This window comes from Mustela lutreola, chromosome 9 (assembly GCF_030435805.1).
Source record: "Mustela lutreola isolate mMusLut2 chromosome 9, mMusLut2.pri, whole genome shotgun sequence".
NCBI classification, from domain to species: Eukaryota; Metazoa; Chordata; class Mammalia; order Carnivora; family Mustelidae; genus Mustela; species Mustela lutreola.
Genome location: NC_081298.1, coordinates 92,897,741 through 92,923,967, shown reverse-complemented (window position 1 = coordinate 92,923,967; position 26,227 = coordinate 92,897,741). Strand labels below are relative to the sequence as shown.

Genomic DNA, 26,227 nt, shown 5'->3' with positions numbered 1-26,227 from the left:
GCCCTGATGAAGCTAATTAGCAGGTATCTGGTTTTTCTTGACCATCTGACACATGATGTGGAAAGGCCAACACAGCCACCAAAGTGGTCCTGCTGCTGATATAAACATTGTATGGAACTATGACCATAGCCTATAAAGGTACTATGAGGAGATGAACTATAGCACGTAAAGACGGGAAAAAAATACATGTTTGGTCAAAGAGCATCCCATCTGATCTGTATGTCCCTAAACAGAAAAATTGGAGGAGAGAGAAAGACCCAAAACTATAAAACCAGATGCTATGGAGGGGGTAGCTGGTGTAGTTTGAAAATTAAGTAACACTCAGCCCTTTGAATTGATTGTCAATTTTCAGACACAATATGGAATCTACTTTTAAATTTCACAAGACATTAAAGGAGGCCATGAAGTTATGTTTATCAGACCCTGAGTTAAAAAAGAACAGTAATGATGTAGAACACAGCACTACTGTAAACAATACTTAAGATTTCTGGAAACTGGTAGACTTCAAGCTCACTTTGGAGGCAGCTGATAGATTAAACTTGAAATTTTAATCCCCCTATGTCTTGTGAGTTTGTTGGGGAAATGTTTTTTGAAAATGAAAATCAGTGGATGACTCCAGTGAGTTGAGACTTGGTGGAAAGGAACAATGGAATCAATCATTTGGAAGACTGTACCTGGTTCTGGAGCATACCAGCTGGGGTTCTTCAGTTGCCACAATCAGTTCTAACTTGAATAAAAACAACCTTGTTGGAAGGCTGTTGGAAACTCACAAAAATCAGGAATAAAGCTGGAGAATCATAATTAAAAATGCACAAAACTAAGGTGGTTCCGGAGGGCCAGGATCTGGGAACTACAGAACCTGTCTCCAAACAAAGGTGGGGCTCAGCACACCACAGCTACATGCATGAACTCCACTTGCGTTATCTCTTTGTCTCCTCAAGATTCAAATTCTAGAGAGAGACCACATAAGGGAGGATAGGGCATCCGATTGCAGCCTTAAACCTGTGTAAAGCCATGATGGAAGAGATAATTCCCCCAAAGAAAATCTGTGCCATTAGGAAGTAGGAAAATGTTTGTCAGGCAGCCCCAAAGTGTTGGGCACACACTCAACAGAGACATGTATGTTTGAGTCAAGATTAATCCATCAAGATTAAAAGGAGGGAACATCAAAAGTAATATCATCATGCATCAATTTCTGTGGATGATTTATCCAAGTAATTAATACTGGCTGGATGCTGATTCCAAAATAGTCATAAGGAGAGAATGTGGTTTGACAACAAACTGCAGATTGGTACATTTCTGGAAATTTCAGTGTGCCACAAATCGAACACCTGAAAAATTCTTTACATGCCTCTTGGTTGTGGTGTTACTCAAAATACAGAGAAGACAATAGGGACACCTGCTTCTTTGAATTTGAAGACATCTTGGCTAGAAAGGATAGCAGGTTGATGTCCATGTCATGTTAAAGTTTGTAACCACGAAAGAAGGAAACCCTGGGCATAGTTCAACTTCAGGATAGCAGAGTCTACAAAACTTCAGAGAAAAGCCAGATGCAACCCCATGTTTAGGATTCTAAAAAGGAATATGGCCTGGAGAGTTTGGAAGGTTTGTAATGGCTCCAAGTTTATAGTCAGAGGGTGCATGAGAAAAACAAGGAGTCCACATTTAAAGAACCACGTGCATCTGGGGTTCTCTGATGTAGTCCTCTGGTGCACCACTTAATAAGCTGTGCAGAGAAGATCAAAAGAAAGACATATCCCAAGAGGTATGACAAAGAACGGGACTGAATGACACTTTGTTGAGTGAACGAGGATGTTGGTGCTTCCTGGGTGGCAGGTGTTACTGTGGGTGCTGGCAGGTGTTTATGAGAATGTCAGGAGAACTGAAGGGGAAAAGAACCTGAGGATTGCACGCCCGGCTGTTGGCCACACACTAATAAGGGTATTTTAAAGTTCTCTTTGGGTACTGACAGGCGAAAAAGGGAGGAATAAGTCTGTTCTTTGGGACAGGTAGCATAAGGTTATTACAAAACCAGGAAAAGACTACTCCTAACTATAATTTATTTTCATCTTTTCTGTCAAGGAGAAGGATCTTTAAACTAGAGAAGATGAAAGTAAAGAGGAAAAAAGAATGAGCAAGGATCTTGGTAAAAGACCACTAATGCTATAAATGAATTAATTTTCAAAGGTACAGATGAATTACACCTCAGTATACTGAGGAAAGTTGTAGCAAAGATCATACCAGCCCTGATGGTGATTTTTAAGAGACGGTAGCAACTGTGAAAACTGCTCAGAACTTAGAAAAAGGCAAGTAGGTGTCTGACATTAAGTGAAAACACCTGAATAGTCTTGCAACTATGGATGATAAAACTTGATGATTCCCGGAAGAAAACTCTAGACCAAATTATTCCAGCAGACAGAGAATGAATACTTGGGCTCCTGAATGAACCCACCAAAAAACAGAGCAGCCTAACCAACTTTCTTTTCAAGCATCATAGGACTGAAAAAAGAAATGCTGCTGCCAAGGTCATGCTGTCAAGAAAATAAAATCTGATTTCAGCAAGGCACATGACAAGATGAAAGTATTCAGTAGGACAGAAGGGAGAGGTGGGAGTCAGGAGGGTGGCTTGTCGGCAAGGTGGAACAATGACAGGGACCTCCTTAAATGAGTGGATCCCCAGGTATATGATCCCTGGGTTCACCCTGGAGCTTTTAGGAAGGGTAAGAAGTTTTGAGCCAGAACAGCCCCAGAAAATGTTCCCTGATGTACTCATAATGATCTGGGATGTCTTGGGTGAGCCAGCAGGATTCATCTCCCACTCCTGGTGAGAATTTAAAGAACAAATCAAAAAAATACCTGTAAGGCAAATTTATCACATTTAGAAATGAGGGGTAGCCCACAAGTTTAGCTGGTGTTGTATGATAGAATAAAAAACAAAGGAGGAAAGCGTATTTTGCTAGAATGTTGGATCAAAGCCAGTCAACCACGTGAACTTGAACAGTGACACATTTAGCACTATTAGGTTAAGAATGATTTAATTAGGGGTAAAAAGAGTTATTTAATTAGGAGGGGTAGGAGGTCAAGTTTGACAGCAGATTTTGTGGAAAAAAAAGCTAGAGGCCTTAGTTGACCACAAGTTTATATAACCTGATAGCATTCCAGGGCTGCTGGCAAAATTGATGGAGAATTAAGTTATGTTAGTATAGAAGGAAGGTCATGGGATATGGTATTCCTACTGTACTCTGTTCCCCATAGCCCAGAGCTATAGAGCATGGGCTCTGGGGTCACTCTGCCTGTTTTTAGATTTCCTCTCAGCGTCTTGGAGCTCCATGCCTTTGGACAAGGCCTTACACTTCTCTATACCTGTATTCCCCACCTGTAAAATGGTTAGAATAATAGGGCTATGAAGCCACAGAGTTCTTCTAAGAATGAATCTAAATGGTCCATGTAAAACTCTTAGCACGGAGGCCAACCCCTAAAGCATCTGGTAAATGTTTTTGTTATTGGTGTTATTATTGTCATGATTACTCTGTAGTGGACTATTTTAAGATGGGTACTAAAAGTCAGAATCCATTCTGAGGTAAAATGTTTACAGATGTTTTTCGCCTGAAGAGAAGCTGTAGGAACATAGAGTGTACATTTATTTATTGCTGTATAACAAATTACTCCAAAATTTAACAGCCTGTATCGATAAACCTGTATCACATACAGGTTCTGAGAATCAGGAATTCAGAAGCAGCTTAGCTGGAGGTTCTGATTCAGGGTCTTTCCTAACACTGGGGCTTCGCTGTCATCTGGAAGCTTGACTAAAAGCCAGATAATAGCTCATCCGCGTAACTTTTGGCAGGAGGCCTCATTTTCTTGCCACAGGGACCTTCTTTGAGCGTCCTGATGACTGGCAACCAGCTTCCCCCAGAGTGAGCCAGGAGAGAGAAGGCGAGCCAGAGTGAGCATGTGCGACGAAGAAGTTCCAGTACCTTTTGTGACCTAACCTCTGAAGTCACACACCCCGAGACAGTGTGGGAGGGGATATCACAAGGCCACGGATACCAGGAGTTGGGGATCCCAGCAGCCATCTGGGAGGCTGGCCGTCACAGGGAGTTAAGCGCCACAAAGACTCAGATTTGATGGCTAAATGCTGACAAATGAAAGGCCTGTTTTTCAGAGGAGGGATACTTACTCACTATGGCTCCCAAGGACAGAATTCAAACCAACAGTCAGAGATATCTTTAGGGCTTACTCGTATTCTTTTACTTTCGATGGAAAAGAAACGTTTTGTTGAAATATAAGGTGTTTGTTCCCCAACCAGTATGGCTTGAAGAAACTATTGAGAAAATGACCTTGGTGTTTCTGGAATCATCAAGCATTTCTTCTTTTAAGAACAAAGGATTTGAGGGAAATTGGAAGGGGAGGTGAACCATAAGAGATTATGGACTCTGAAAAACAATCTGAGGGTTTTGAAGGGGCGGGGGGTGAGAGGTTGGGGGAGCCTGGTGGTGGGTATTAAGGAGGGCACCTATTGCATGGAGCACTGGGTGTGGTGCAAAAACAATGAATACTGTTACACTGAAAAGAAATTTAAAAAAAAAAAAAAAAGAACAAAGTGCAAACATGGTTGGTTTATACTTAGCCTGTGGGGTTTAAACCAGGAATTCCCAACTTTTTATGAGGCCAAGACTTTCGATTACAGAAGGGGCAGGAACATTGGCACAGAGTTTTTCTCACTGAGAATCTGGCAGACCTTGAAGAGAAGGATGGGGATGCTGCTCTGAGGGATACTGGCCAGGTAAGGCTCGGGCATCCAGCAGGTGAAACCAGTCGACTCTTTGAGCATGCGACGGTTCTCACCACCACTTTGCTGGGGATTCCCATAGGGAGAACAGACAATGTGCTCATTTTTTAAATAGCCTCCAAGAGAAACTTTTTAAGAAACTTTCGAACTTTTTTGATAAGGGTAGAGAGGTACTGTTATATTGAAGTGAGTGATCACTGGAACATGAAACTATCAGTACTAGAAGCTCTGAAGAACTTCTGTCACCGGATGTACAGATGGGCCCCATTCTGCCCAAATGCAACACCCACTCTTCCAGGAGGTGCGGGGGCTGTCAAGAGCAAAATCACACAACAGCCCACCTTGGAAGGCCAGGGCCTGGGGATAAGGGCAGGCTGTGTGGCCGTGGGGTTGGGGGAGGTCAGCCTGGATCTTCCTGATGCCTGAAGAAAGGACACCAGTCAGGGGTGCACTGCGTGATGAGCTCGGTCAGCTCTCGTTTCTGGTCTGGCTTGGATGCCTGGCAAACAAGGGAAGAAAACACTAAGAATCCTCCTTGCCCAAAGATGAAAGCCCCTGTTGGGCTTGCTCAGTATCCTGCTTTTCCCCAACAGACCCCTCAGAACTTTGAAGTCAATACATTTCAACTTCCCTTTTTCCACCTTTATTTGGACCTAAAACATTGATGAGGACCACATAGTCTTTGATGCAACCAACCTTAACTCCTCATCATACTCAACAATGTAGATTTGTGTCTGTAGAGATGACAGTGAAAGAAACTACCAGCCCCATGAGAAGATTCATTATATGAGAAAAACCTTCTTGAGTTCCAGTGACTTCTGTACTCCTAACAGATGGGAGAAGATGTCGGGTAATCTCTAATTTGTGTCTCTAAGACTAAAGTTGGCATTGCATCTATGAAACCAGACCAGAGGGCTGTAAGTGAGAAACGTCTGTATGCACCTCTGTGCATGGTCATTGCAAAATGGATGAAGGGGATCAAAAGGTATAAACTTCCAGTTATAAAATAAGTCACAGGGATGTAATATACAGCATGGCAGCTATAATTAATACAGTATTTCATATTTGAAAGTAGCTAAGAGAATAGATCTTAGAAGTTCTCATCCCAAAACAAAATTATAGCTATTGTGGTGAATGTTAGCTAGACTTATTGTGATCAGTTTGCAGTAAATACATGTCAAATCATTATGTTGTACACCTGAAACTAATATAGCATCAATTATACATCAATAAAAGTGTTCCCCTTACTTAGGCAAATTATACTGTGTATGAAAAGCTAAGAATGGTTGGTATAGAAGTCTAAAATATATTCAGGTTATTAGTTAAGTAAGTATTAAAAAAGGAATAACTGCAGGGACAAAAAATATGACACCAATTTTGAATATTCACAGTGGACCAATGAGCAATGGCTGGATATTACAGTAAAATCAATGACATTTTTTTTTTTAATGACCTGGTAAATATCTTCCAGAACTCAGAAGAACAAAAAACAAAAATAACATAAAAAAAGAAATCCATGAAATAGAACTAGATGATCTAATATAGAGAATAACAATTCCAAAAGAAGAAAAGAAAGCAAACTAGGGTTGACATAAGCATCAAAGGAATAATTAAAGAGAACTTTCTTGAGCCAAAAAAAGACTTGTTCTTAATGTCAAAACTATTAACGTTCAATGTAATTTAACAATTTTCATTACTAAAACAATGAAATGGTAAGAGACTTATGAAGTCTACAGTTTGTGACTCAAGTTGCCATTCATTTGCAAAGCCGCAAGCCTGATGAGAACACAGAAAAAGATTCTTAGACCCATCGTATTTCATTATGTGGACACAACCCTCAGTGGCCACCCTTTCTGGGAAAAAAAAGTGTTTGAAGATCCTCTCTGGCTAGATAAACATCTATATCAAGATAAAAAGCCCCAAAGTGGGGAAGACAGAAAAACAAGTGATAGTGTGCATCCAAGTAACTTGTCAAGATAGTTATACCAAACGCAAAATTAACTATTAAAGTAGAAGTTACATATAAAAATAATATAGGGATATAAAGGAGCGCCTGGGTGGCTCAGTGGGTTAAAGCCTCTGCCTTTGGCTCAGGTCATGATCCCAGCGTCCTGGGATTGAGCCCTGCATCGGGCTCTCTGCTCAGCAGGGAACCTGCTTCCCCCTCTCTCTTTTCCATGCCTCTCTGCCTACTTGTGTTCTCTGTCTGTCAAATAAATAAATAAATCTTTAAATAAATATATATAGGAATATAAAATCAAGTTATAATTGGTAACTGGGGACAAGAGGAAGGAGGTAAGAAAAGTACACTGAATGTCTTAGGTAATGAAACATCAGATTTCACCCTTAAATTAATAATTAGAGTAAATAAGTTAAATTTTTTTAAATGTAAAGACCACTATCAGTAGATTGAGAAGAGAATACATCTATTCTAAATCACTACAAGAGAAAAGAGGTCAAAGAAACATAGTCCCATATGCAAAGGACAAAACAAGGGAAATTACAAGAAATAATCACTTGTAAAATGTTACATAAAAATAGTGGTTATTCCTCGATGATAAGACGGCAAGTAATTTTCTGAGGATTTTTATGTTTTCTAAAATGTCTACAATGAACTTGTATTACTTTTTAAATAACCTATAAAAACTCTTGGCGGGGTTGTTATAAAAGTTGTTTCAGGGACGCCTGGGTGCTCAGTTGGTTAAGCAGCTGTCTTTGGCTCAGGTCATGATCCCAGCGCCCTGGGATCAAGTCCCACATCAGGCTTTTTGCTCAGCAGCGAGCAGGCTTCTCCCTCTGTCTACCACTCCGTCTGCCTATGCTCTCGTGCTCTCTCTCTCTCTAACAAAAAAAATTTTTTAAGTTGTTTTACATAGGACACAATACCAGTAACACTAAAGGGTGGATAAAAAGCCCCCAGTGATGAGATTTTATCAAGATATTCTGGATCAGGTGGTCATGTATTTTTTTCCAGTTGTATTGATTTAAGATTTTGCATGATATGGCAATTTGGAGACATTGGAGGACATTCACCTTCTGTCTGACAAAGACTGAGGTTGTCGTACTTACAGTGCTAGCCTGCCGTGGTGATTTTCATCTAAAGCACTTTGATATCCCAGGAAATTGACATCAGCTGTGTCATTTCAGTCCAAACAGCTGGGTCCTCCCTGATGTTGACTAAGCATCCCTGCCTTCTATTTTGTGGTGGTCTCAGACTTTGACTTAAGACGCAACCTTTGATCCATCCATGCTTTATTCAGTTAAAAATGTTGATCTCATAAACATCCCGAGCCAGAATGGGTCACTCCTAGTCCCCAAAAGACCATTATCACCTATGGAGGTTTGCAAGCATCGTCCCAACCCCTCTAGGCTGGAAAATGGACAGGACATACATTCAGCTGAGGAGCAAGCAATGCCAAGTGGAGGCTTCCAAGCAGGGCCAGACTGACTTCAGATTCTGAGTCTAAGACATGTTGATATTTGAGTGAGGTTCCCAGAAGGGAGCAATAGGAGGAAAGGAGAAAGGATATGATTTATTACGAGGATTTCTCCCGCATCAGAAACCCTCCCAGACCCTATGCAAGCTTCAGGCTGGGCGTGAGAGTACTACTGCTCCTGCTATAACAGATGAGCCCTGAGTGCTGTTTCTTTCCTCCTTACGTCAAAGTCTGGGCAGGTGTTCCCAGCCTTGCAGACTTCTTTCCATGCGGTTAGTCAAGGGCCCAGGCTACTTCCATCTTGTGGTTCCTCCCTCCTCCATGCCCTAGGAAGAACTCTCTCCATTTCACCATGAGCTAGGGAAAGAAAAAGAGAGATCTCAGAGGTTTTTATGGACCAAACCTGGGAGGAGCACACATCCCTTCTGCTCACAAAGTTTGGCCACCATCTGGTCACACGGTCATACCTGCCTACAAGAGAGCCTGGGAAATGCAGTCTCTGCCCAGCAGGGAAAGGAACATGGTTTTGGGAAAACTCATGGGAGTCTCTGCTCCGTATATTTTTCTTTCTTCCATTCCCTGCCTCCTTCATAGAATGGTTTCACTGCCATTGGCCTTTCAAGTGAAAAACAACAACAACAAAGATAGAAGAAGTATATGGGTTGGAAATGTAGTGGAATCACGTAGGCCATGTTCTTTCAGGGGTTTGTTGTTTATGGTAGGGGCATTTAAGGTTTCTTTGCCTAGAGGCCAAGCCTGAACTCAACTTTTACTAGACATCCTGCATCTAAGTATCCTCCATATTTTCTAAATATTTGTTTTGTGTCTCCTTCCACATTATCCCCTTTTAATGATAAAACATGAGACAGTAACATGATTTATCTTACGCGGATTCAAATCTAGGTTCCTTAAGGCCATTCTCCTATAGAACAACATTCCTGGGGGCATCTGCCTTTGGCTCAGGTCATGATCCTGAAGTCCTGGGATCAAGCCCCACCTCAGGCTCCTTGCTCAGTGGTGAATCTGCTTCTCCCTCCTCCCACTACTCCTCCCCTGCTTGTGCATACTCCCTCTCTCTCACTCACTCACTCTCAAATAAACAAAATCTTTAAAAAAAAAAAAAAAACCTGAGAGCAAAGCAATAAAAAAATACAAGTTGTTTATATTTTAATTACCTTTATAGTGTTGGGGGTAGGGTTTTCATTTCTTTTTAAGATTTCATTTATTTGACAGAGAATGAGAGAGCACAAGCAGGGCGAGCAGCAGGCAGAGAGAGAAGCAGGCTCCCCACTGAGTAAAGAGCCCAATGCAGGGTTCCCTTCCAGGCTCTGGGATCATGACCTAAGCCGAAGGCAGACACTTAACTGACTATGCCACCCAGATGCCCCATAGGGCTTTGATTTTAAATGTTTATTTTCAAACTCAAATGTTTATTTCATAAAATTTGGAAAATTATAAAAGAAAAAAATGATTACCATAAATCCCACCCCTCTCTTAAAATCTAGGTGTCTTCACCCTGGAATATAATCTTGAAGGGCTTTTATCTAAGAGAAATCACAAGTCATTGCTATAACACCCAGAGAAAATAAAGAAGAGTCACATTTTTGTCATGGGACAAATTCCCAGCCACAAATTCACATCTGTGTTTTTAAGGCTGTTGAGCTTTGCTTTTACCTCTGGATGCCTCAATTTCCTCACTTGAAATGAAGAGTATCCTTCATCTACATCTGTAGATGTACAGATGTATCTGTAGACTACATCTGTAGACTGTAAATGAAAAAGACATCTATCAAAGGTTCTTTTTTTTTAAAGATTTTATTTATTTATTTGACAGAGAGAAATCACCAGTAGATGGAGAGGCAGGCAGAGAGAGAGAGAGAGAGGGAAGCAGGCTCCCCGCTGAGCAGAGAGCCTTATGTGGGACTCAATCCCAGGACCCTGAGATCATGACCTGAGCCGAAGGCAGCGGCTTAACCCACTGAGCCAACCAGGCACCCCTCTATCAAAGGTTCTGAGGGAATAGAATGTTCTAGAAAAAACAGTCATCCCAGTAGTGCTTACATGTACTCAGTGTGGAAGGTTTGAAGGTTTGAAGGGATTACGGTTCAAAGACTCAACAAGAGGAAGCATTTTTTTCCTAAGGGTGGATTGAGGGTTTCTTGCCAACCACTTTACCTAACAATTTTGATATTAATAAAGAGGAGAACAGAGACACACACACAGACTGTAAAGCCAGGTAGCCCTGGGCTCCAACGGGGCTGTTCCTTCAACAAAGCCAAAACAGAATTCCCCATCCAGCAGGACTCACCAGAGCTGTTCACGTTTTGTTTCAAAGCCGGTTGATGAGAGCCAAACATAGATACCCCTGTTTACTTTGTAAATGGAAATTTGAAATGAAGTTTCAAATGCTGGTTGACACCCAAGAGGATGTAATTAGAATAAGGGGCTTTCTGGTTTGAAGATACAAAAAAAAAAAGAAAGAAAGAAATGATCTGTCTCTTTGAAATCAAATTATTAAATAATAAGAGAGAGGGGAGGTTTGGTTTTTAGTCTTCAAAGCAAAACCAGGACCTGCAATTTTCTTAATTGGTTTTTTTTTTTTTTTTAATTACTAAGGCCAAGGTAGGGAGAGAAGGACCAAGCTGGGGGCTGGAGAAACGGGGTCGTAAGGCAGAAGGCAGAAGAGGAGCTCAGTGGGAGAGAGAATCTTCTGGGTCCGATGTATCCCCTTCTAGTCCCATCTTTTTTTAACCCATAATGGGTCTAGAATGCAGTTTGGGGACCCCTTGGGCATCACACATGCCTCTTCCTTCCTCATGCCCTTTCGGGGAGGAGGTAGTGTTACTTGTGGAGCTGAATGCAAGTCAGTGGCCAAGTTGAAATACGTGTGCTGGACATTGCTAGAGGAGGATGCAGATGCTGGTTTTAGCCTGTAATTCACATGACTACACTGAGATTGTATTTTAGATTCCTGAAGCCTCTTTGCTAATTAAAACCAATTTGCCTTGGGACTCTTAGCTCTTTTGCTTCTAAAATGGTCCCGAGGATTGCATGTTTCATGGTAATTCTTGATTTGTTTATTCTTCAAATGGAAGAGTTGTCTTAACTGCAGAAGGTGCTCTTAAGGATTTCTTAACCCTCACCTTACTCATAGTCTCTCTCTTTCTCTCTCTCTTACACACACACACACACACACACACTCTGAAGTGACAATGTGGTGTGCATTAGAAAGAGCAAGAGCTTTAGAGAGAGCCAACCCTGAGTTCTGCCATTCCCTCCGCCATTCCCTAACCTAGCAGCACTGAACAAGCCTCGAACCCCTCGGCTTCATTTTCCTCATCGATAAGATTGGGGTAGCAATCACTGACAGCCCAGGATTTTTGTGAGGATTAAATGGAACTCTCTGGGATACAGTGCTGGGCAATACTACTTGCCGTTAGTAGACAATTCATTAATAGTGGCTGGTATTAATAAGTCATCACCATCATGAGCATCATCCTAGTCTAACCTCAGAAAATCCACACTGGGTTAAAAGCTCTAAGCCCAGGTCCTTTAGGTGGGATATGAACCTAGCGAAGTACTTTTGTGTTCATGTTATCTATTCTCTTCTCCCTGTTGGACTAGGGAAAGGTGAGGCCTTCAGATTAAGCACAAACAGGATAAACCCCACTGGGGTCACATACCACCATGATTTTTGCTCTGAACGTGTATCTATTTTCCCATCACACACGCGCGCGTGCACACACACACACACACACACACTGTGTTCTTAAAACCCAGCATCTTTGTGGGAAAGTGGAAAATACATTGTCCGGCTTCTTTATTCACACCTTTTTGTGAATTCGGAAGTTCCATCACACCTGATGTTCCCCTTGGGTTTTACCCGAAGAGAGCCATGATCAGAGGGAATTGAATTAGCTTAAATGTTCCTTTAGGGATTCGACTCCCCACCACACACACACACACACACCATCTTGTTTAAAGCTACAAAAACAATTCAAGAGTCCATTTTAACTCGGCTCTGAGCCAGAAGCCCCTGGTCTTTGGGGGCCTGGGCACCACACAGCCGAGAGGCTGGGGCTCTGGTGGGAGTGTATCTTGTGAAGGACTCAGTGCCATCCGGTGAGTCAGCCCCCAGCCCGCTTCCAGCTGCTCCTCAGTTAACCGTCCGTGCCATCCGTGGACGTATAGAAATCTCTTCTGCATCCCTGCTTCTCAGCCGCTGCTCCCTTGTGGAAATAATAAGTTCCATATGTGGCGTTTCCCTGTTCTCCCTGAAATAAAGTGGTGCTTCCTCTTGTTTCTCCTAAAAGTGCCCATTCCTGATTACTGGAAGCAGCCTAACAAGTGAAGCATTCTTCCTTGCTGCCCCGTGATTTGTCGACTCAGATCGTGCGCCTTCCCAGCATTCTTCCTGGACTCGAATAGTATCCTCGTTTTCTACAGCTCTGCAGTCTCTTAAAATCAGAAAGAAGGGAGAAAATTTTATAATTCTAGTATTTTCTAAGACTTGCTAACTGTATGTCCATTGGCAGGGTTACCTGAACTAAACAGGGACAACTAATGCTTACCCCACAGAGTGGCTGGACATTTAATGAGATGATGCGGTACCCATGTCCTTCAGTGGAGTTGGAGGGGTGGGTAGGGTCTAAAAGCCAGTTTAAGGAGGCCCAATGGGGTCAAAACGAGACAGTGTTAGAAAAGCTTGCTGAAGAATTAGTCAATCTGTGTTCGGGGCTTGTGTTATAGGAAAAATATGTATCTTTTACATATAGGAGTTCCTCTCAGGAAGCTGAGAATCTTGGGGGTGGGATGATAGTCACAAAAATGGCCCTGTCTTCCCCTCCCACCACACACACACCCCTCCTCAGGAGGAGGGAGGAACCCCAGCACTAGTGAAAGTGACTTTTTCCCTTCATTGCCTACCTACAAGAAATGTCCCTTCTCTCTCAAGTGTTGGTACTTGGAAGCCAAACTGTTTCCACATTGCTTTGTTATTTTTCAAGTTTTTGTTGTTCTTGGTTTTACTAGTAAACGAGTTGGGTGAGAACACTGATCTCTACACACCCATCTCCAGAAGAGCCAAACTATCCCCTCCCTGGTCAGGAGCCCCAGGGAGTAAGGTGTGTTCTCCTCCTCCTGGAAATGTGGCAGGGATTACTTTTCCATGCTCTGCTGATTTCCTCTGCTCGTTTCAAAGTTGCCCACCCCCCTGTTTGGCCCACTCACACAACCTTAGGAAATGCCCACGCTCATAATCTATCTTCATGGGCCATTCCTCTCTGTGGTAGAGGTCACCAGTGTCCACCCCCCCCCATCAATACGGACAGTGCTTTGTCCTCAGGATCACTTACAAATCTTCTACGAGTTCTTACTCTCACTCCTCAAACCCGCTAGGGCCAGAGTCTCTGCTCACCCCTCCGTATGTGGAGATGCATCTGTGTCCCACACCCCTGACTTCTCAAAGCCCTGGCTTACCATTTCTTCCCCCTGCATGCCGGCCTTTGAACCAGCCTTTCTTTCCCGCGCAGGCTAACTCCGTCAGTTCCCGCATTGCCTCACATGTGCTTGGACTGCCAACCCTGTCAGATGGGCCTGAGGGTGGCCCGCACCAAGCCACCTCCATCCCAGAACTGAGCCTGACACTGGAGCAGGATGGAGGCCCCCGGCCCCAGGGAGCATCAGAGTGTGGGTCTCCCTGCGTGCCCTCCCCCGGCTTCACCAGGGGCCGCTAGCTCGCTCCCGTCTTCATTAAAGTCATCTACTGCTTTTTCTCCTAGACATTCCAGAAGCATTAGTTGGTTTTGCCATTGTAGTGTCTGAAGAGAAACTATTTAGTCCCAGGTCAGAAACCTTGGCTGAAAGTTCCGGCTAAAAAGCCAGGCGTCATTATTAAATTGTCACAAAGTTAGCCGTGATATTTGAGGAAGTGATGAAATGGCTGTAAATGATGTAAGCTTTGCAACGGGCAAACGTGTCCGCAACTTCTGACATCTGGAGAAGAGAGCGAGGGGCCACTGCTGCGGCCGGCTGCCCTGACCCGCCCAGAAAGTCCAATTAGGGCCGCTCTGCAAAGGGGCGATGGCCCTTGGTGGTGTGAATGCTGCTCCTCAGGGAACTGTCCAGATGGCTGCCTCCCTGGCCCTCCTGAGCTGGAGAGAGGCCTCCTGTGATTGAATCCCCAGTTTTCATGTCCCGTGATTACAATCCCAGACCCTTTTCCCACAAGTGGAGCTGGGCTCCGGGCCCTGTTAGTGGGTCTGTGGTCTCTGGGCAAAGCTTTCACAGCTTCCCTGGAGACCGTGGTGTCTGCAAGATGTCCGTTTGCTTGTCGGAGAGGCCTCTTGTAAATTTCAGAGCAACAGAAACTGGGCGGCTTTGAAATTCCAGCTATGGATGGGCTTGGTATGAGGTCTGTTCCGAAAATGGGAGCATTTGGTTTTCCAATCAGCCCTGAAGACTAATCAGACTTGGGTCGGGGCCTGAAGGAGAGGAGTTCAGGGTCCAGGGCCCTGGGGAGGGTAGCCAGCTGTCTGTCCCCTCTGCCTGGACTTCTGCGGGGCCCTCCTTGGAGTTACCTGTGGACCTTCACTGCCGCCTTTTCCTACATGAGAGGATTTTTCGCATTCTAAGTAGCTAGGCCTTTCCTTCCTCTGCTTGATATTTTCTTGAGTTTTCAAGAAAAGACAGACAAATTGTGAGGGGGAGAGAACGAGAGAGTAGAGGAAGGTAGACAAAGAATAGGAAGAGAGAGAGAGAAGGAGGAAGGGAAAAGGAGAGACTTGTCCTCTGGGACAGTGCTGGGAATTCGGGGGTTGTCTTGTAAAGCTCATTTTGATTTAAGTTACTGAGCAAATCCTCCACGTGGCGTGACTGCCTGGCCTGCCCGCCTCAGAGATGATACTCGAACAGCACAGGGACACAGCAGACATACAGGAGGTGGGAATCCCTCCTCTCCCCCTCCTGACCTTTCCCAGACTCCCCTTCTTCCAGAACCTTGCAAAAGCTTCTTACCTGTCTGGGCTGACCATGCTGACTGAAGTGCTGGAGCTTTTTGTGCTGATTCTGGTGGGGTCTGAGGCACACATCTTTAAAAGTCCTAGAACCAGAACAGTCACTGCCCCATACCTGTGGCCTGTTTCCCACTTGGCACGGGGCTTCTGGGCACCCAAGCCTGTGAGGCCAGCACAGCAGCTCCAGGGGCCAGCATGCCCATGGCCTCCCCTCAGTCTGTGGTCGGCTTGCCCTGAGGTGGCACAGGGTGAGCACAGGGCCACGGGGTGGCTCCCTCCTGGGACAACGGTCTAGTTCCCTCCTTCCTCTCCATTTCTCAAGGGCAGATCACGTCCCCCAAAGCTACTAAGTGTGCCGCTGGAAACAGGACCTGACCTGCACACTGCACACCTGGAGCTTCCTGGGGTTAGGGATCAGGGTGTCACCCTGCACTGATTCTTAAGTGAAATGCTTGCTTTTAAGATGTTTGTGATTATATTGGGGGTGGGGGGAGGAGAATGCAAGTAACAGAGGAAGTAGTACGTTCACATGACTGCACATGTGCAGTATGAAGAGAAGTCTCTTTGCGGGGTACTTTTATTTTTTATACTCCACGGTGCTTTTGTTTAATCTTACACTGATATTTACAAAAGGTTTCTACAGGGAAGGATCACTTTTGTGGTCAGGAACAAGGTTTTAAAAATAAACAGGGTTTTCGTGCTTATGACAGTCGACTGGCATCGAGCTCCCTTGGCACCTCGGTGCCTCGGGTTGCATCAGGCAATGGGGATTATGGAGCCCGAGTTCTACCTCAGGTACCCGTGCTCATCCTGGTCTCGGACGTGCGTGAGCTGCTGTCACCGTGACCATGGCAGGGACCTTCCTCGTGGCCTGGGCTTGCTGGCTTCCTAGCGAGCTGGGTGACACACAGGGTTTACACTGGCGGATGCCTCGGCTTCGTCACCAGGAAATCGAGGAGGATATTGTCCACTGTAACACGTGAGGTGCTCTTCAGAAGCAGCCCCAGAAGGAGAGTTGCTCTGTGGCCATAGACCTGGGCCACGCTGAGACTGCCCCGTGTGTGCGGAACGAGCGCACTTCCATCTAACCCTCTATGCATCCTTGCATAGGCAGCACTGGGAGGCGTAGGGTTCCGTTCGCCACTCGGCTTCAGCCCACAGTCTGACTGTCCCTTGTGTGTCTTCATATATGAGCTGGACACCCAACCTCTTTGCTCTTTCCCCCTCCTTATTCTTCTTTCCCTGCTCTCCCCTTCCCTTTCCCACTGCCTGTCTCAGTCTCCCTCTCTTCCTGTCTCCCCGCTCCGTTCTCCTTCTCTGCCTCTGGCTCTCTCACTTGACTTTCCCACTTGTATCCCCTTTTGATGAGACCAATTTTTATAAAGACTCTTTGAGTCACTTGTGAGATGAGGCAAAATAGCCATAAATACAGACTAACTGAGAACATGGCATGGAGTCTACACCTTACCGATCCACCTTAGAGAGTAGTGTTCCCAAAGAACAGATCCTGCGAGTTTTCTTCCAAGGTGTATCTGGTGACCTGACACTAGACCACAGAGAATGTCAGCAGATTGCAGGCCTTGGGGTCACTTGGGTTTTGAAGACCTGGCAGAGGACCAGCTCCAAAAAGGGTCCTTTGAAGACACCTGTTGTTTGGCTTTTTTCTAAGAGGTCTTTTTTCTCTAAACAATGTGTCTTGTGTGTACTGCAAGCCTGGGTCTCCACATCAGTGCACATCAGAATCACCTGGACACCCCAGGTACGCCACACCAATTCTATCTCAATAAACCTGACTTCTTTCTAAAATTAAAAAAAAACAAAAATCACCTGGAAATCTTACCACACAGATTCTTGGGCGCCATCCCAATGATCCTAATGCAGTAGGTCCAAGGGCAGGGCCTGTGCACTTGGCTTTCTGATGAGCTCCAGGGGTGTGAAGTTGCTGGCCCACAGACATTTGAGGAGCCCAACTCTGAACCCTGACCCGGGACTCTCACAAGCCACTTGGAGGAAGTCGTGTAAGTGGCCTTTTGTGGAGTTTACCAAAAGCCTTTTTCAGGTCTAAATCAAATGAGATCCACTAGTCTCCAGCCCATCATCTCTCTGTATTTTCTCCTCAACAAGGTAATGAAGCCAGAGAAGCCAGTTAGGTGAACTGCAGCAGACCTGTCCTGCCCCAATGCCCCAGTGTCCACGGTCAGCAAGCAAACAAGCCCATTCCTCAACCACCCAGGCCTGGGACTCGCAGGCCCACTGTTCCCCGCTGAGGCTGTTGGGCCGCATGTCCCGTAGGCTGCCACTGGACAGGGATTTCTCAAAGAGCAAGAGCTCTAAGAACATTTTTTCCAAAAAAAAATATGTAAGTGGGAAAGATCCACTCCCCAAAACACAAGCATCAGAGAACCTTTTGAAAAAGCATGGGTACTACATCTGTCATGCCATCTTGAAATAACTGCCTACAGGGTCTCAAGTGTTATTTGGACGAAACAAGGCTATTGAAGTCCCTTACAATAAATTCAAAGTGATGCCCTGTGGCCTGTCAGGTCTGTTCATGTGTCATTCCATACGGTGCTCCTAATAGCTGTTTTTATTCCTGTGTGAAAGCCAAGGAATAAAAACCCAGAGAGGTTTGGTGACACCCCCAGGCTCTTGTGAGTGGTGGGAACCAGGGCTGTGAGCAGGACCCGTCTCTTTCCCTGCTGCCCCTCCCGCCCGCTCCCGGCTTTCCCGGCACCGTGTGCTGCTCCCGGATGGGCTTCTGGGCTTTAAGTCCCCTTCATGTTAAGATCACTCCTCATCCCCTGCCCCAGAGAGCCTCTTGCTACCGTTTTTTAGGTATGGCTTTCCCAGACGTCTTTGTATCTGAATTTTTGTTTATTTCAGTAGAATTATATGATACAGAACAAGTGGGAAATGTACCAGTTTCACTGACAATATCGCATCATGAGCATCTCTCTGTGTCATGAGCTGTTGTTCCTCAGTGTCAATTTAATGGTCATTAGTACTCCTCTCTAACCACCTTCTGGTTTCTTGGCTTTAAAACAGAGTTTTGTGAAGACTCTCTTAAAAGAATGATCACTATCACTTTGCAAAAGTAAAATGAGGTCACATGGAGAATAGGCTTTAAATGCTCTGGTAGCTAACATCGCCCCAGTATCTCTGAATTACACTGAATCTTTGAGAGAGATGGTTTTGTTTCCGACCAAGGTAAGTACCTAACACAGCCCTGCTGGGAAGCCCGTGATGCAGGTGTCTCCGGTCCTGGACCAGCCATTAGAAAGAGAGGGCATGCTGAGGACGACAGGCAGGGAGGGACCAGAAATCCCAACCAGCAGGGCACCCCTGCTCCTCAGTCGGTGAGGAACTGCATATGTGTCTTGCTAAGCCATGGGTCTGAGCCAAATGTCTTCTCTCTCTCCCGCAGACCCGCCTGTGGCTGCCGCTGTGGTGTCCCACTTTAATGACTGCCCAGATTCCCACAGTCAGTTCTGCTTCCATGGAACCTGCAGGTTTTTGGTGCAGGAAGACAAGCCAGCATGCGTGTAAGTGTTCCCTGGTGTCCTGAGATTCTGGGCTGGGGGCACCCCAGCAATCAATTACAAGAACATTTACCTCCACGAGACATGCCTGATAGCCCGGAAGCTGGACGTGGAGGATCAGAGCAGCAGGCTGAGGGACACCTGCTTCATACCCAGCTGGTGAAAAATCCAGGTTCCAGGGCCCCAGCCCAAAGCCACTGAGGCAGAACCCCTGAGGGTTGGAGCTTGAGGGCCCACATTTTTCACAAGTACCTCGGGTCTCTCCTGGGTTATTGCAAAGTCTGTAAAGTTCTGGATCCAAGTTTAATTCACTCATTAGAATTCCTAGAGGGCAAGGTGTTGGGTTGGATCCCTCTGAGTAGGCAGCGTCTCCAGGAAGAGGTCTCTGCCCTCCAGCATCTTTACAGCACAGCTAATAAAATAAGCTGGAAGTGCATGCAAACAGTTAGTGTACATAAACTGTAACAGAACAAAAAACAGCTTGGAAATCAAGATGTGCGCCAGCGCGTGGTGGTTTCCATGCCAGGCCGAGCACAAGCCCCCTGGGGCTGCTGCTTAATGTAGAGCTGAGCCCCACCCCACCCCACTGAATCATCATCTCCAGGAATGGGACCCAGGAGTCACATTACCTAAGAGCCACTGGGGAGTGCCATGGTCAGCCAGCCTGGGAAAGAAAGGCACTTGAGGAAAGCTCCCCAGAGCAGATGTTAGGGTATGCCTAGTGGGGAGAACAGAGAGGTTATTCCGGGCCTGGAGCATTGGGGGGCCTGCTATTATGGGCTACCTGTTATATCTACAGCAGGAGGAGATAAGATTGGAGACAAATTGGAGGCCAGAGCTTATTGGAAGTGAGCCTTTATTCTCTAGGCAGTGAGAGGCACATTCATTTGGGGAAGGGAAGTTTTAAGAAAAGGAATCTGTGCATAATTGAATACTCTTAAAGGGCCCCATACACAACTTTGGTGCTATTGACATTCAGGGCTGGGTAGTCCTTTGCTGGGCAGGAGGATGTTAGCGGCAACCCTGGCCTCCACCCACCAGGTGCCAGGAGAACGAACATCTCACAGTGGTGACCATCAGAATGTCTCCAGATCGCCAAATGTCCCCTGGGGCGGGGGGGGGAGGACAAAATCCGCCCTCCACCCCCAACTGAAACCTCCCATCTGTATGAAGTTGTCATTTCTATAGGTCATGACTGGTGGAAAGGTAGCAATGCCTTACAGTCCAACTTAATAATACCAGTAAGTGATACTAAAATGTTAACAAAAGCCAGCACTTACTGAATTTTGTTCGCTTCACGCTGGACACTGTCCCAGGCATGATCTGTGTGCTAACTCAGGTAATCCTCCCCACAACCCCACGAGTTAGGCACAGAGAGCTCGTGCCCAGATCGCAGGGCAGAGCTTATGGTCAGATGTCGACGGTCGAGCTCCTGAAGCTGAGTGCTTAACTGTGATGCTAAGGGTGTCAGATGCATTAGCCCGAGAGCTACTGAGGCTCTGGAGAGTCTGTGCAGAAAAGGCCAGGCGAGGAGGGGGGGGGGGGGCTTTCCTCTTCCCTCCTGGGCGCAAGCCTCACCTGGTGAAGTAGGCTGTCTCCCTTCCTCCTTGTAGGAGGACTGCATGAGGCCCCCAGGTCAAGTCTACAGAACTTGAGCCCTCCCTATCCTGTAAAGGTGGAAGCCTTCTGAAAGCCAATGGGGCAGGGGTGGGGGTAGGGGAGAGGGGGAGCAGAGGTGCTGGTGCTTTCTTGTTCTCTTCACTGGGGATCCCAAGCCCCGCTCTTGGCCCGGGGAGCTAATCGTCCATCACACTTACACACCATTGCTTTTGGAAAATCAGGATGACTGACTGTCTCTCCCCTAATTCACATTATAAATATCGCTATTAATAATAAGCTTTCGATAAAAGCTATAGCTAGGTGCCAGGCCTGGCTCCCAGCACTCTCTCCATATATAGTAACTCATTGAGTCCTCACAACTCCCTTCACCAGTGGGAATTCTTGTTCTTGTTGCATAAATGAGAAAACTGAGTCAGCTCACAGAAGCAATTTGCCGAGTCCCAGAGCTAGTAAATGGCAGAGTTTAGGATTCAGTCTGATTGACTCAAACTCCCAGACTTGTGTGCTCAGCTACTGCCCCAGAGGGCATTCTGTCTTGGTCTAAAAAGTTCATCTCTGCTAAAAAAGAAACAACAGATCCAAAATGGAGTCACTTGTGCTAAGCCCAAACCAAAACATAGTACCTGACCCAATTGCAGTTTCAGCCGGCCCCAGAAACGTGCTTAGTCCATCCATCTGGAATTTCCCTGGTCAGCTCTAGTGATTGATAGACCCCTTCTGTACCCCAAAGAAAGATGAGGTCATTTACTCTTTCCCTGTCTCTGCCCCCTTCTGCTTACATAAGTCTCCCACCTTGTACTGCTCCTTGGAACTCCTTTCCACTGACTAGATGGGATACAGTCTGATTCATAAATCACTGAATAAAACCAATTTGATCTTAAAATTTACTCAGTTGAATATTGCTTTTTAACATCTCAAGTCACTAAGCTCTTTCATTTGCAAGAAAGGTGTTGGCATCTTCCCCATGTAAAGAGAAACATCGAGGTCATTCCCAAGCTCTTTGCCCCAACCACAGACTCTTAAAGTCCTTTCTGTGGGCCGACTGCGGGATCTCCCAGAAACAGCTGGGCCATCCTTGTGGTTTGGAGAAGCTGACCATTGGTGGGGATACATAGCCATGCAAGCAATTACCACCTCTTTACCTCAGTTTCCCCACCAGATCTTGGCAGCCCAGTGGGTGATATTCAGCCCACAGATGTGTTTTACGGGACAGTGGATGATGATATGCGTTGTTCTTTGGTAGTTTTAATTTGTTGTCAGCATTTTAGAAGCCGTGTTTCACTCTCCATGTGAATGTCCAGCCCGATGGAATAAACAGAAAGATGGTAGCATCAGGTCAGGCCTGAATTCCCAAGTGTGCCATTTGGCTGGAATACAGGTGTGCCAGCCCCACCATCCGCCAAACAGGGCTTGCCCTCTCTGGTCCTCATTCCCCCCTCTCCCCACTTCTCCCCAATGCCAAAGCAGATGTCAGCCCCTGACTGTCCTGTTGTTGCTTCCGCTCGCCTCAATCATGGCAGCCCACTTTGCTCACTCCTGCCATGTGAGCTCTTAAGCTAAGTGAGGACAGGACCACGCCCTATACCCTTTGTAATTCCAGTACCTAGAAGAATGGCATAATTAATTAATTCCCCACTAGACCAGAAACTGTGATCTGTGTAGAGAAAGCAGAACATTCTGTTCCCACTCGTATGAACTGCCCCAGGTTTGGGTTTGCTGACACACACATTCTGGTCAATAAAACCAACATACCTTGAGGGAAGGCCATATATGTCATGGCCTTATAAAGAAAACCCACAGCAACCCAAACTGAGAGTCTAAAAAGAAGGAGCTCTTTCTAAAACACTGTCTCGTGTAAGCTTTGTTTTTTATAAGAACAATAGTCTTTAGGTTTCCAGAGAACCTAAATGACATCTCACACTAAAATATGAGATAGAGAAAAAAAGTTAAAACAAATAACTAGTCAGAAGTAGCCAAAGGTAGTGAATAAAATCATCAAACACTTACGTTTCAGTTGAACCCTGGCTGGTATTTTATGTCTTCCTTTAATAAATCCCCGCTAGCACCCAACTACCTCAGGAAACAAATAGGAAAAGGATTTCCAGAGACATAAAAGCCATAGAAAGGCAAGGTTAGGACTTGCACGCCATTTTCCCCTGAGGCAGATTCAGCGTGCTCCTGGTCTGCTGCCGGTAGAAGCCTTCAAACAAAGGAAAACAGTTGAAGGAAGACATCTAGGTGACAGTTTTTAAGAGTTCCAGTGTCCCCAGCCAGTGGCAACCAGTTTGAAGTTTCTCACCTGTTCAAAATGCTCTTCAGTGACTAAACTCCCTGACTTGACTTTCCCACAGCGAAGTGTGAAAACAAATTGCTGAGCCAAGGAAAACACTTCACATGGCCCTGGCCATAGTATATTCTAGTGGGATCTGAACAGAGTCAGACATCTGAAGAGAAGAGACTGTCATCAGTCTACCAGCAGGCCACGATGTGACTGAGGATGTACCCCAAGAGCTTAAGACAGGGAGCAGTTTGGGGCTCGAACCATTTTCTGTAGATCTTCTGTCATCCCAACAGCTGGCAGATGATGGTGTGTAGGGGTTAAATTATGACCTTGGGGCACCAGGCTGACCCAGTTGGTAGAGCATGTAACTCTAGACCTTGGGGTCATGAGTTCAAACCCCACGTTGGGCATAGAGCTCACTTTATTTTTTTTTTTTTTAAGATTTTATTTATTTATTTGAGAGAGAGACAGTGAGAGAGAACATGAGCGAGGAGAAGGTCAGAGAGAGAAGCAGACTCCCCGTGGAGCTGGGAGCCCGATGTGGGACTTGATCCCGGGACTCCAGGATCATGACCTGAGCCGAGGGCAGTCGTCCAACCAACTGAGCCACCCAGGCGTCCCCACTTTATTTTTTTTAAAAGATTTTTTTTGTGTGGGGTGCCTGAGTGGCTCAGTGGGTTAAGCCTCTGTCTTCAGCCCAGGTCATGATCTCAGGGTCCTGGAATTGAGCCCCGTATCAGGCTCTCTGCTCAGCAGGGAGCCTGCTTCCTCCTCTCTCTCTGCCTATTTGTGATCTCTCTCTAAAAAAATAAATAAATAATAATAATAAACACAAAAAAAAAAACTTTAAAAATAATAAATAAAATAAAAGATTTTGTTTGTTTGTTTGTCAGAGAGCACAAGTAGGAGACATGGCAGACAGAGGGAGAAGCAGGCTCCCCGCTGAGCAAGGAGCCCGAGCTGAAGGCAGATGCTTAACTGAGCCACCCAGGTGTCCCTAGAGCTTACTTTAAAAAAAAAAAAAAAAAAGCAGCAGCAGCAGCTATGACATTCTTCCATGCATAAGTCTGGAGAACATACATAACCTCATTCCCTCTCTCCCCACATAGGAAGCAGACACTGAATGTCCTACCCCCAGGCAGGATAACACAGCAGTGAATGGATTTGGAGGCCAGACCTGAGTCTCTCATACAAGTGGCTTAGTCCCATAAATGGGGATATTAATATTTCACAGGATCATTATGAGGACCCAGTGACTATAAGCTTGCAAAGCTGTTGCTGTCCAAGATGAGAGCCACTGGACACACAGGGCTATTTTAATTAATTCACTTCATTAAAATTTAGTTTCCAGGCCTCACCTGCCACCGTTCAAATACTCGGCCGCTCCAAGTGGCTGGTGGCTACAATATGGGACAGCGCAGATATAGACTATTTCCATCATCGTAACAGTTCTATTAGACAGCAGCAGAGAACATTCAAGCCCAGTTCCCCAGAGCAGGAGGGCTCAGTTACCAGACACTGTGACCATTGCCATGGCCGGAGGATGTTGTAAGGTCCTGCCAAAAGGAGCAGTGGAAGTCGGGAAGACCGCCAAACCCATGGCTGTTCATGAGACTCCAAGATCAGAGCTGCAGAGTGGAAGCCTGTACCCCAGCCAGCCAGTTTCCCCACTCCCACCACAGCCCTGTGGAATTTCTCCATGGCAGACAGGTTCATGTAAATATATTTCTAAAACTATGGTCCTGGGTCCTTAATCAATTCAGTCCTCGGCCCTCATACTGAAGACCGTGTCTTGGGACCTGTGCCAAAAGACTTGGCTAAAAGAGGACTAGCCGCCTGCCAGAGAATACATCATTGTTTATAAAGACAACGTCTCTCCAGAGCCTTAAAACTGCTCCCATCCTTTTATTTACATTTTTAACACTTACACAGCACTTGAGTCAGACACTTCACAAGATATTAACTCAATTCTCATAACAACTCTGTGAAGTAAGTTTTACTGTCATTTATTTTTTAAGATTTTATTTATTTATTTAACAGATGGAGATCACAAGTAGGCAGAGAGGCAGGCAGAGAGAGAGGAGGAAGCAGGCTACCCACCAAGCAGAGAGCCCGACACGGGGCTTGATCCCAGGACCCTGAGATCATGACCTGAGCCAAAGGCAGACACCCAATGACTGAGCCACCCAGGCGCCCCATACCTGGCAGTTTTCTAATGACGTAGTAACATGGGGAGGAGATGTGAAATGAAATATTGATGCAAAATTGTAAAAAAAAAAAAAATATGTGTGTGTGTGTGTGTGTTATATATATGTTAAAAACTAGATAGAAATAGTTTAAAGAGAAACATGTCTGTTTGCCATTTGGGGAGGTAGAGTTGGCAACCGTGTGCACTTTTTTTTTTCCTTTCTGCTTTATTATAATTTATATACTTTCCAATTTGCTTAGAAACATTCTTTTTCCAGTTAGAGAAGTTTTTTAAGAAAGGACATTTAAGAGCATAACCCTATGTGCATGATCATATTTCTTGAAAATTGGAAAAGGGCCCTGTGAACAGGTGAAACAGGGACTTAAGGGAAAAACCAGAACAAGTCTGTGGGACTGGAGGGTCCATAAGCCCTCAGCAGAGGGGAGAGAAAGGCACATTGTGGGTCATTTCATTCTTCCTGTACAGAGTGGCCTACAGCCACAGTTTGCTCCTATGAAAAGCCCCAGAGCAATCTTGACTGAGTGACAAAAATGGAAAAGCCTCGGGGATCCACCTGGCTGGAGCACACGGCCTTCATCTCCAGCCATGACGGCTCGTGTGGCCGCTCAGCGGGCCTCCTTTTGCCTTCTGTGCTACGCTCTTTCTTCCTCGTACGCTTCTTTCTTTTTGGTTCTTCTTTGGGAGAAATGGCCTGAATGGGATTCCAGAGCCTCATTTCAGAACCCTGAAGACAAAACAGCATTCCAGGACCTTCGTGTTTGGTAAAACCCACTACAGACAGACAGATGAAGTTGGTCAAACGATATAAGAACATGTTCAGTCTTAACCCATTTTCCATTCCCCCTTGTGATAAAACAACTCGGATTTTGTTCAGATTCCTTTCTGAAACAGGGGTGTGGCATCTCCCACTCCCTCTACTCCGCTACCCTCCCACCCCCACCACCCCCCACCCCCGCCTGATAGGTGGGGAACCATTTTATAGCCACCGGCCTGAGGGAATGCCCAGAGGGAGGGGGAGGGAGCAAAGGAAGGAGAAGGAGGATGCAGGTTTCAAATTGTTGGTTCTTACGTCTGTGCACTTAAGCCATGGTTCTACCTCAGTGGTTCTCAGGCCTGGATGCACATTAGAATCACCTGGGGGCCCAGACCAACTGGATGAGCATCTCTGGGGGTGGGCCCTGGCATTTTCCATATCTTCCTGGGCGATTCCACTATGCAGTCAGGTGGGAACGAGGGCCTAGCTGAGGTGAAAGAGAGAACAGCAGCTGAGTCAGGCCTGATTCATTTGCAACCAGGCGAGGTGACTCTTCCCCTCCTTATGTGACTTGTGCCTAAT

General features: G+C 45.6%; 1 protein-coding gene across 1 annotated transcript in view; it reads left to right on the top strand.

Annotated features, from left to right (window-relative positions):
• TGFA (transforming growth factor alpha) overlaps nucleotides 1–26,227 on the top strand; it is a 105,988-nt gene that overhangs the window by 67,416 nt on the left and 12,345 nt on the right. The window contains exon 3 of the mRNA XM_059187988.1: nucleotides 18,667–18,784. Coding sequence (XP_059043971.1) covers nucleotides 18,667–18,784 — 118 coding nt within the window. The remainder of the gene's footprint in view (nucleotides 1–18,666; nucleotides 18,785–26,227) is intronic.